General features: G+C 43.9%; 1 protein-coding gene across 1 annotated transcript in view; it reads right to left on the bottom strand.

The window, feature by feature from the left end:
* The window catches only part of tiparp (TCDD-inducible poly(ADP-ribose) polymerase), a 31182-nt gene extending 23171 nt beyond the window's left edge, over positions 1–8011 (bottom strand). Inside the window, exons 1-2 of the mRNA XM_083772718.1 lie at positions 7680–8011; positions 5570–6682 (exon numbers count right to left, since the gene is read on the bottom strand). Coding sequence (XP_083628844.1) covers positions 5570–6654 — 1085 coding nt within the window. The 5' untranslated portion in view covers positions 6655–6682; positions 7680–8011. The remainder of the gene's footprint in view (positions 1–5569; positions 6683–7679) is intronic.
* Positions 8012–12720: the final 4709 nt, after the last annotated feature.

Raw genomic sequence — 12720 nt, 5'->3', positions numbered from 1 at the left:
TGACAAAACCAGAGTGAGCGAGGGAGGATATTGCTTCAGTGCGGAGGCATAGCGAACGCCTGGAGGTAGGAACACTCACAGGGCCACAGACACACAACACACAAACGTACTACACACGCACAATTCCATTCCCTGTATTGTGTTACGAGATTTACAAGGACAAATGAGAAAAGGAAAGCAAATAAGAAAGCAGAAATGTCCTACAAATAGTGCACAAAGAGAGAGCGTTGTGGGCAAATACATACGTACAGAAGGAGAATGGATGGATAGAATCAGCGATATGGAGGCCTGTCACAATTATTACATAATCAGTCACCCAATCGCAATTATTTGAGCTAATAGTATAATCATCATACCGTAATCGTTTCCATGTTTTAAATGTTTTATACATTTGTAAAAAATAGTGGGAATAGCAGATCTACAAGATCACAGCCTCACACGACACGCTGTGAGCGTATAGATCGCCTATCTCCACTATATTAGTGTTTTTTGGAAAGCATAAAGTCATGAAATATGTCTGTCATGGCCTGGGCGGCTAGTGTAGCGGTCCAGGCACCTAGGCTGCTGATGGCAGTGTGTCGCGGGTTCGTCTCCCCATCCTGCCAACTTTTGCTGTGTGTCACTCCCCATCTCTCTCTCTCCCCATTTCCTGTCGGTTTACTGTGATCTAAAGCCAACCTAAATTTATATCTGCCCTGTGCAACATCAAAGCCTAAAAGCCAAACAGAAATGTAATTTCTGTTCATATATTACAGGATGTTCAACAACAACAACAACAAAACCCAATTAAATCATTAATTGAAATGATTATGTCATAGTGGTGACAGCCCTGGAGTTACGGAGGGCTGCGTGAGCCACGAGGAGAGGGTTAAATTCAGATGCTGAGTAACAGGAGGCAGAGCGACCCAGACCTCGCCTCACTGATTCATTTCATGGGCTGGCTGTCTGACACGTTATCCACACACACACACACATTTAGACCCATTATCTGATATGCTATCTGTTTGCCGCGCAATCAACACACGCAAGGGGTCCCGACTCCCGATGATACACACAGACACACACACACCATGCTTTAAATTATTGCATACATTTCACAGACAAAACACAGATACAAAAGGTAGCACAAGATACCATGTGATCCACACACACACACACACACACACACACACAGTCACACATACACATACACATACACACACACACACACGGTGTCAGGGCGCTCTGCCCTTGGTGCTCACTCAGTGACTCTTTATGTCAGTTAATGACAAGCAAGCCTTTTATCGCCTGACTAACAAAAGAGCTCTCTCTCTCTCTCTCTCTCTCTCCCTCCCTCTCTCAACATACGTCCTCTGCCTATGCGTCCCACGTGCACATTAAAGTTGCAGCAAACTTGCAAATGTCACAAGAATGATCTACCTTTCATTGTTGTTCAAATCACTTAATGGATAGCCTCATTCAGTGATTCTCAACATGTGGGCCAGGGCCCACTGGTGGGTCATGGGGGAATTGCAAGTGGGCCCCTAATATTTGCCAAACACAAAACAAAAAAAAATCGGAATACAATATTAATACTTAAAAAGAAATACAAATAATGCCATTTGTTTTCTTTAAAACCTTGAGAAATGTGTTTTCATTGTGATACCGATAAATAGCGACTAAAATTATACAAACAAACAAAACATGTTTCACCTATATTGACATGTCCAAAATAGGGGTTTAAACTAAAGTAGTTTATCATTCAACAAATAGTAGTACTACCGGTACTAACATAGTAATGTTTATGGGTCAAATCCCTGTTTCGAAGGCCTCCTCCTGCTTGTGTCTAAAAACAATGCTCACACAAATGAATATAATCGTACATGTCTCAAGTAGATCACTATTCTTCAAATAAGAATGGAACGGTTTAGGACATGGTTTCCACCCAACAGAAACCCTTAACTGCACCACAGGGCCGATGACTAGCAGCCCCGGGTCTGGGTTCAGTGAGTTTAGTTCCAGTATTGGGGAGGTGTGGAGGTGACGATGAAGGGGTAGCTTTCCTCCTTTTTGCAGAGTACATAAACTGAGGAGGATTAGCCCATGGCTCCCCTTTCTGCTTATCATATGGATGGGATTAACCTGAGCTATGGATGGATCATACACATCTGTGACCAGCAGCACTCCTCCAACAGATGCACACGCGCACACGCACACACACACACACACACACACACACACACACAGGTCTGTCTTTGTCATGGGCACACACAGTCACACACACACACACACACAGGTAAGGTCTGTCTTTGTCATGCGCACATAGTCAACACACACACACACACACACACACCTACACCTACACTACTGCGGCAGCCAAAATAGTCCTGTGTTGTTTCCATACCAACAGTAGAGCCTGTTTAGTCATCTGCTGCTCTTTAGATCACTAACACTGTTATCAGCTGGCTCTGGTTACCAAGGCAATGCCTTGTGTGTTGCCTTGAGCGACAGGTTGGATGCCTCTACAGGAAGCACAAAAAGAACTCCCCACACACCCAGTCTAACAAAGACCAAGGCTGCAACCCATTAAGGAAGAGAACTGTACGTCCCAAGCTAAACTACGCCGCTGAGTAGTATCTCCCTCTCATTTCTCTCCCAGCAACACGTTTACACCAGGGGTTGCTCAATTTGATCAGCCCTGCAGCCAAATTAGTACATCTAGCGTCACTCCGGGACACTGGCTCAGGAACACATACAAGTACTTGTACTTTCCATTCTTTAAGATTGAGACCCAGTAGAGACAGAATCATGAGTGATTCTGACCGTGACATTGGATTAAAAATGCGTTTTAACCTCAAATCTGAATGCAAAACTAGAAGATAAGAATGAGGATTTAATTTGATTAAAGGAGTCAACTACAGGAAGAATTACTCAGGACAAAGGTCTATGAAATTTAATTTTAGAATAAACAGCCAAGAAATAATATCCTAATATTATAGTATTCCAATATGTTCTAGGAAATAGCTGCCAAGCAAGCCAGATGGTGTTGTCTGAATCTACAGTACTAGTAATAACAGTGTAAACCTTTATTTATAGTTGCCAGATCCGCAAGTTGAAAATAGCAGATCTACAAGCTCAGTTGCTCAAAATGCAACACGATGTGCAAGTAAGTAGAATTCAGGCATTACACATTCACATCGCCTCTGAGAGGACTTGGGTTGATGCTGACAGGTGCACTCAGACTGCATTTCCTGTTTGTGGAGCAATATGCACGTTGCATGGAGTTTCAGTTGAAAACCTCAATCTACAGTACAAACACACACACACACACACACACACACACACACACAAACATAGGCTCCCCTAAGTTCAAAGTGATTCCATTGTTTAAATAAAGGTTGGATGAAGGAATGACATACAGATGTAGGCACACACTGACAGACTAACATGAACACATGCGCAAAAAACCTTCTTGTGGCCTCAATAATCCATTAAAGATGTTTAGGGTAAAAGGGTATAATGTTATAAGTGTGTGTGTGTGTGTGTGTGTGTGTGTGTGTGTGTGTGTGTGTGTGTAGGTTTGGGCGATATGGTGATGATAAATATCGTCGAGTCGATACAATGTCTCCAGACTCCATGATATGCCTGGTCAGAGAAATTGAAATTAAATTGAATTATTATTTTATATATTTATATATATATATATATATATATATATATATATATATATATATATATATATATATATATATATATATATATTATATTCTATAATTTGCAGTTCTAACTTCTATACCTTAAGTTTTCGTTCGGCAAGTATTTGTCAAAATGATCTATTACTCCTTTTTCTTTTACTTTTTGTACTCCTGTTAAGTAACTTGAAAAATATAACCGTAAAAAACCCAACATGAAAAATAATTGTAAATACTGTGTGTGCGTGTGTGTGTGTGTGTGTGTGCGTGATACAGTTCTGCAGGAAGCTGTGCAAGTGTGCATGCTTTTCATGTCAACCCACCCAGGCTTGCCAAATGCTTGCATGCACGATGTGCGTGTGTGTACAGTATGTGAGAGGGAGGCGAGAGAGAGTGTGTATGTGTGTGAGAGAGAGAGAAGTTCATCTATGTCTGCTAAAAGGCGTGCGTGTGAGCATGACAAACTGCTCAGCTCGTCTGCACAGAGGATTCGTGTGAGAGTCTGCGTGCCAGGCAGGCTCAAGTGTTTGTGTGCGTGTATGAGAGAGAGAGCGAGAGAGAGTGAGAGATAGACACACAGGACAAGGAGGGAGAGAGAGCCTGTGCGTGTGTGTCAGTGACCACACCAGGCAGCAGGGTCATGGAAGTTCACAGCTTTACACCACGGGTGCTTTACTTCCTGGTCTGAGCTTAGATCCAGCCAATGATAAGGCTGGCTTTGGTAGCAGGGACATCCCTTAGTGGACTTGTGATTTGAATCAATTGAGAAAAAAAATTACTCTGTAGGGAGATGTATATCTTCATCCCTAAAGCAAGACAGGTGGGTGATTGACACGTAGACTTACAAAGCACACAAAAACACATGACACAGTGACTGACACACTACCATACTGTACTGTACAGTGTATATTAAACATAACCAATGAACACTCAGACACACCACCATGATGACGAATGCCTGATTTACATACTGGTTGCGTGTCGTGCACCGAAGGAAAAAAAAGCCGCTCTAAAAGCTCCCAATGCACAGTGATGTACTCTAACCCAACCCTCATACATTAGCAAACAAAACCATGAGTAAGGTCACACATACATTTGTCTATTAGTCCTCACTCAGCTCAACTTTAATTTCAGCTAGCTGACACAGAGGGGGTGAAACTAAAGAGGAAGCTCATGCTAGTTACCAACCCACCACACCACAAGCCTATGAGTCGTCAAACATCCTATCAGCTTACTGCACCAGTCACCAAGCCACAAGTATGGGATCAGTTTACTACAGTAGCCCAACCAAAAGTTACAGTCTGCAAGTAGTAGCCCAATAACACCCGAGGACCTCTATACCCATATACCTAGCTGTGTTTACACAACAGGGTCTCTCTAAACAAGTAGGGGACTCTGTGGTACAAGTGTTGTGTTGTCAATATCTCAAATGTATAACTATATAGCACTTTTCTGAGTAACCAACAACGGTTTTACATGGGGGGCAACATGGGGTAACATGTTAGTAGTTATGGTTTTGTGTCATCAATATAGAGAGCAGGTGTCCCCTTTTTGACACATTAATCACTTCACTGAAAAGGCAGCACAGCAGACATGAGAGGAATTCACACAGGCTACACCAACTAATTAAATATGTGACAGACAGATGCATGGGATACATGCAATACATACCATACATAACATGTATATACTATAGTTTGTATTGTTTTCTCTAAGTATTGGAAGGACTTTTTCATTAGCATTGTGCTCTCAGTTAACCTGAAAGTGAACTGACCCCAGCCCCCCCCCAGCACTGCATACTGTGCCAATACAGACACAGCTTATTAGCTTATAACAATGCCTATTCATTGCAGATAATGAAGGTTCCTAGCCTATAGCAGTGGCTACTTAGTACTTACTGAAATTTGAGCCTGATTTGCTCATTGTCCGGGTTGCAGTAGAGCCTCTCCAGCTGTTCCTGAGAGTCATCTGCTATGCTCTGCCAAGTCTGACTACTGCTTCTGCGGATCTGCCAATGGTAGGGCAGCACTGTGTGGTGGTGGGCACAGTCACTGCCGTATACACATAGACCCTGTAGGAAATCCACACAGATGGACACAGAGTCCGCTTGGTGCGTGTGATACTGGAGCTGGGTTAGCAGCTCAAAGACCAGGTCAAGGGAGGCCTCTTCGCTTTTATCCTGAAATATCACTCCTTTGTCGAGTCGGGAGGTATGGGGGAGGGGAGGCTGTCCACGGCTGTCTTTGATGGGAAGGCAATTTGACCCCCGCAAGGCTTCAGAAGCGAAGAGGTCACCAGGTTTGACGCCCCCCTCTTGGTGGCCAGGAGGCGGGGGAGCAACCATGGGGGTGTCCCGGGTAGGGGCCACTACCGCTATTGTCACTGTCGTCACGGCCGCCAGGCCCAGGGGAGGCTGTAAACGGTGGCCGTTTGGGCTAGAATCCATGGCGACTCGCTGAATATCCAAAGACGCGAGCTTGGGCCTCTCCCCGCTCCTCTCCGTCTCCTCCAGCTCCGCCGTGGTATCGGCCATCTCCGTGTCCGCCGCGTCGCAGCCCAGCAGCCCCGTGACGACGGCGGCGGCAGCTCCCGGGGCTTTCAGGCACACCTGGCCGATGCACGCCTGCTTCACCACGACCGCCGCGCACAGGTTGCCCGCTGGGATCCGACCAGGCGGGTTCGGGGTCACGAAGACCCCGTCCCCGTTCACGAGCGTGTCCGTGCTCAACAATGTGGTCAGGATAGGGTCCTCCAGAGCCCGGTGCAGGCATTTGGTATCGAGTTTCCTCTGTTTCTTTTTGAAATACGGCTTCACCAAAGGAATTTTGTCCGATAGTCCGACAATCGATTGTTCCGTAAAATCCCCGCGTCCCCCCATGCTTAGGCTCATGTCCAGGGGGAGCCCTCCGGCAGGGAGACTTCCAAGGCCCTTATCGCTGCTGGAGTCCGCCGGTTTCTGCAGAATATGCAAAGTGCTCTCCATGGTCGCCTCCTAAAACCCACCGACGGTCCTGAAAGAGACGAGATAAAGGCACACAAAACGCATAATAAGAATAAGCAAAACACCTGCATGACACACCTGGGATAGGCATAGCCTGCGAGTTTCGAAAGCCCCGTGCACACACAACTCGTTCTAGATGTCAAACTAGTTAGTCATCCTTGACACAATGCGGTGATTAATGGTTTTAATGGTCACCAGTAAAACGAGCCACGAAAACTCGTCTTTCCCTTCCTGGAAAAGGTTTCGTGTTTCTACTACAGTCTGCTGGAATGGAAAGCGGCTCTCTCCCTTAAAAAAAATTGTTTACATGTATTTTAAGGTCGGAGATAGGCTAGTTAAGCGGATGTGATAGTGTGTTACACATTATCCATTTATAACTGTCGATAGTTAAATAGTTAACAGTGGATTATGTATTTATTTGTATATTCCTCTGTACCGACGTCATTGTTGTAGTTTAGGTTCCAGCTACAGCAGGCTGCAGCAGTAGATACGATCATTGTGAAACTGTAACAAAACGTCCTACGCCTCCCGGGACTATTTTGATCAGTGGCGGCTGATACACACACACATAGCCATGTCGTCTACGTGCCGCACAGAGCCAAGCGAGCAACTCTAGTCTACTCTGCACGTAGCCTACTGCACACACACACACACAGGGACTGCGGCGGAGCAACCAAAATGAGTAGGCTAAACGACGATGGGACTCCCGAGAAATATCGCCTCTTCAAACCACGTTTTAAAACATTTTTTCGTAATAACTATTCACACAAACAACCCGGGGTTGGAAAGGTCAAAGTGTCGAGTTTTTAAAACGATCTTTATTTGTAGTCTATTTGTTACAGAAAGCCTGCATGGGGCACCGCAGCACGCAGACGAGCCAGGGTCGTTGATTTATTATAGCGCAGCTTTTCTCCCGAGCCAATGTTCCCCCCCAGCAGAAGTACGTAGCAGGTCTCCGCTCGCTCGGCGTGTATGACACAAAGACAAACTACGCCACTGGTTAATACCTTTTCAATAAAATCCACTTCACCCCTCCTGTTCTCGACTCTCCTCTGCGCTTAGAATTCCGTGCGTACATCGGGTGTCCTTAGTCCGGGCGGTAGAGATCCGTGTCGAGACCTGTTCTGGTCCCGGAGTCGGACTGTGACTGTCTGCGAGGAGGCTGGCCTGGTGCTGCGTGACAAAGCGCACGTTTAGCATTCGCTCTCTCTCTCTCTGGCTGCCCTGCCGGCCGGGGCTTCAGTCAGTTCCGTTGTCCCGCTGCGGAGATGAGACGAGGAGGAGGAGGAGGACGGGGCAGGCAGCTCGCAGCTGTTAGTTGCGGGGAACGGAGAACGCTGTGTGCTTCTTTCTCTGTGTGGCTCCGCGGCCAGCCAGTCACCGCCCCGTAACCTGTTCTTGGGGCGGGGCTTGGCACCAAAGGGGGAGTTGCGTATGGAGAGAGAGAGGGGGGGGGGAGGGGGGAGAGACAGAGAGAGACGGGGGGGGGGGGGGGTAACGAGAGAGCAGGGGGAGGGGGATAGAGAAAAGAGAGAGGCTGGAGCTGGTGCGTCGTCTGGAGGTGATCAAGGGAAGCTGTTCGGTTGCAGGCAGGGTGAACAGTGCGTAATATGCGCTTATCTGTCTGTCTTGTTCCTATGTGGGAGTGTGGTGTTTATTGACTGCGTGTGTGAGTCACCCTGCTCCTCCTTGGGTTTTTTCCCCTTCTCTCCCACAAGTGAGGTGCTTGTGTACTGTGGACCAACACGTACTGCAGTGCCTTACGGTTGTTTGCAGTTTATTTATGCCCCTCTCATGCAGCAATTTGCAGTTTGTGAAGAGGTTGCGGTAAAAGGTTGTACTCAACACAACAAGAAGGCAGACGCTATTAGAATAGACTCAGTTAGAGGTTGTTAGTTATTACGAAATTATAGGCCCCACTGTAGCCTTCCCTAATGTATCATTTCCTCTCTTTATTATGCTATTTTTCCTAGGCTACCCACGAGTCACGACTTATTATTTCACGCATTATGTTAATTTCTCTAAATTAGGCAAATGTAAATGATCTCATAAATTATGCTGTAGCTATTTCAGTGTGGTGAATTTCCTGTTCATTATCATCACATTGGTCCATTAGGTTTATATTGTTCCTGCCTGCCCCCCACCAGCACCACCATAACCCTAACATAAATGACAAAGGTGGAAAGGATAATTAAGTCTGTTCTAATGCATGTGGCCTTACAGACACAATCTAGGCCAGGTTCTCAACCATGCCCACTGCTATGCCCTGATCTATTGTGATTATTCCCAGAGGAAGGGGGGAGAGGGAAAGATCACTCACGTTGCTCACACATGACATGAGACGTCTTGGAGGGGCCACACAGAGCATGTTTTAAGAGGGTGGCAATTATCAGTAGTGTGTTAAAACTGTCTCCCTGACAAACTATGACACAGTCAAAGGAGCTCCATTGAAGTCAATAATAGGAAGTTTACAGACTCACCATCACCTGTTGTATAAGATAATAAGACAGAAGAGATGACGTATAGTACAGAAATTGCCTCCTAACATACCTGGAAGGGCTGACATGTCTGCTGCATTCCTCCTATGGTAACAAATTTTGAGGTACATTTACCGGTACTTTACATTTTATACTTCTGCTCCACTGCACTTCAGAGCCAAATTTGTCCTTTTCACTCCAATACAATTATTTTACAGCATTAGTTACTAGTTACTAACTTACTATTGTTACAAAACATACATTAAGCACATAAGCCCTATTTTATACTTGGGCTATTCGAAAATAGAAGATCTACAAGTTCACTTGAGTCAAATGTGGACTTTCACATGTAAGTATTTTTACTTTGTGGTATTGCTACTTTTACTTACGTTGGCGTTTTTCTTCCACCACTGCATTCCTCCTCGGTCGACGTGCAGAGCGTCCCATTGTTCATGTTTTAACTTGTCTCAGCGGACGCCCTGAGAAACCTGCCAGTTCTAGTCTGCTTGTTGTAGTCTGTTTTACAATAGTCTGCAAGTAGGGCTGTCACAATCACAAATTAAGTTGACGAATAATTGTCACACAAATAACTGCGATTAGATCCTTATGTAATAATCGTGACAGGCTGCAAATGACATGTGAATGGGGGGGAGCCAAGATAGTAGTTTGAAATTGATCGAATCCTTCTCACCCTTAAGATTAAGGGCCTTAATCTTACTCTCCTACCAACTGTGATTTATAACTGATGAATTTCTCCTTCCAAGATGTAAATATATGATATGATTAATATTACCGTATATAGGGGGAATACGTCCAGTTATACTACTTGATGGCAGGGGTGAGTAGAAGTAGCCTACTCTTAGGATAGTTGTCTTAATACTCAAACAGAAGTAAGAAGTTTGTGTTGAAACCTACTCAAGTAAATGTACAAAAGTATACATTTTGAAGACTACAGGCCTCATGTCACCTCCAAAAATTGTCAGATGATTCTGCTATAGAGAGCCATATTTTAAACAACAGAGACAATAGTTACAGACATTAAGTCAATTGTGCAATGACAACTTCCTTGACGTTAAATATTACAAAAATAAAGGAGTTGGTCATTGATTTTAAAAAGAAAAAAGGATTGTGGTTGCTCCTTTCTTAAGTCAAAGGTCAGTCTTTTGAAATAATCACCTCCTAGTACAAATACCAGGCTACTCACATCAATACAAAACTAGTCCAGACAGAGAACAATCTATAGACAGGCTTGTCCAGTCTAGAGTAGACCAGTTTAGACTGGACAAGCCCAGCTAAACTTTTCTTACCTGTGGAAACTTGGATATTTCAAGTTTAGCAGCAAACGCCTCACTGTTTACTGTCAGAGCATTTTAGCTTAATTTTAGCTTAGCATTTGTGGAATGCATTGAGTCATCACTGCAATGTGAGTCATGCTCTGAATACTTTTATTAATAGCCTAAGAATCACTTTTATTGGTCGTTGTATGTGTTTTAGTAAATCCTGTATTCAAACCATAAGGTATTTCAATAGCCGTCGAATTGATGAACTGCTGCATTGTACTGTATGTAGACGTGTAGAGTGAACTTTGAATATTTAATATTGTACAGTTGTGGGATGTTGACTGTCTCCTCTGTTGCTTGTTTGTCTCTAGTTTAAACTGTCATTATCGTCATCATGCAATTTGTGAAAGGCCTGACAGCCACCTGTGGCAGCATTTAGCACAATGTCACAGAGCAGCCCCAGAGTCAAGGAGGGTTTGAACAAACAAGGAGGGGTCACACAGAACTATAGCACATAACACGTTCTAGGGAGGCAAACTGGAGCCGGAAGTTTGTGGAATGCATTGAAGTCGATGAGAGCCGGGTTGACAAGCGCATGACTAAACAATATTTTATAATTATTGTGACCTTTGCCAGATAATCGGCGTAGGAAAATAAAATAGATCATGTTTTCTGATCTCTTGGTTTTCAACGCACAATATATAATATTGTTATGAAACAGGCAGTATATGGGCTGTAAATGGTAAAAAGGAAAATAAAAAGGAACAAATGTGAAAATGTTCACAAAAGGATGTTAAGTAAGCTCAAGTGTGCATATTGCATAGGCCTTGCTTGGCTCCAGCTCCACTCTCTCGTCACAGAACAATATACTGGAGGCAGATCAATTAACAATGGTGATCAGCCTTCATTCTCGACACGCCTGTTTTATACACAAAACAATTACATGCCGTGCAAACATAAAAATACATTTATTGAGTTTCTGTAATCGGTTTTGGATTGGCATTGGTGCTTGTGGGTGCTGAAAACAGCGATGAAAAATCCTGGGCGTATAGTATAATTACTGTCATTATGGCCAGTGATTTTGTCTCTTTCATGCAAATCATAACTCCATGGGTGCTCTCTTCATAGGCTGCTGACACACCATGACCCAGGTGGCCTGTGACTGTTTGATTTTTATGACTAGTTCCTGATATGTTTACCTTTCAACACCCACAGCAGGTGGATATGCTAGCTGTCTTATCTCCCGCTTCCGTGACAACAGTGTGTGCCGTTGCCATGTTTTCACATCAAAACCAATTCTGTTTGTCTTGAACTTCATGTACCTTTGAATCATGCCGACTTCTGTTTTTTTTTAAACATTTTATGACTTGATTCTTTTCATGTGATAGTCAGATGGCTCACAGTGACCAATGAGAAGGTCTCTACATAACAGTGGACAACAGGACATCCTCGCTACTACTAATACCCAAATATTGAGTCATGTTTCTAATATTTAGTTTTGTGTTTTATTGGCACAGACAGCTAAACATCTTGGAAATAGGTTTGAAACATTTAACACCACAAATCTTGCATGGGGTCCCTGGCACAAAATCTGTTCAGATGGGGGTCTGTGGCCAAACGCAAATACAAGAGTCTTTGGCATGAAAAGGTTTAAGAACCACGTCCCTGTAAGACATCATAAACATTTGATGTTAGAAAAAGAAAAGAAAAAAAAAATGGATTCCCTGGATATTGGAACACACACCTGTGACCTTTTACACTCACTGATTATGCGTTCCATGTGTGCAGACAGATACCTTAGCAGGTACAGTCTTTACAGCATCCTGACACACACACACACACACACACACACACACACACACACACACACACACACACACACACACACACACACACACAAAGGTCAGTCTATGCAAATACCCATACACTATACAGTATACACCTCAATAATATACAGTCATGTATTTCAGTTACAGTAGCTTGACATGATAGTGATTTTGAAATATGTTTTAGGCCATTTACAGCCAAAAGGAACAAAGTGAAGTTGCCCCTTAACAGGTCCAGCATCTGAGTTAGTGTGCAACTAAAATGGATGAGATGTTTTCGTACGGGAGTTTTAGGGTCATGATATATTTTCATACACAGCAATAGTCATTTGCATTTCAGATAGAAGGCTGTTGCAGAGCAACAATATTATGTCAACAGACTTTGAGGTTATTGAGTCACCATGATGACGGAATCTTTATGGTCTACCGTCTAAAGCTCATGACATTCTGCTCACTACAGATATT

This window comes from Protomyctophum parallelum (genome assembly GCF_964188405.1).
Source record: "Protomyctophum parallelum genome assembly, chromosome: 9".
NCBI classification, from domain to species: domain Eukaryota; kingdom Metazoa; phylum Chordata; class Actinopteri; order Myctophiformes; family Myctophidae; genus Protomyctophum; species Protomyctophum parallelum.
This window is presented reverse-complemented; position numbering and strand designations above follow the sequence as displayed.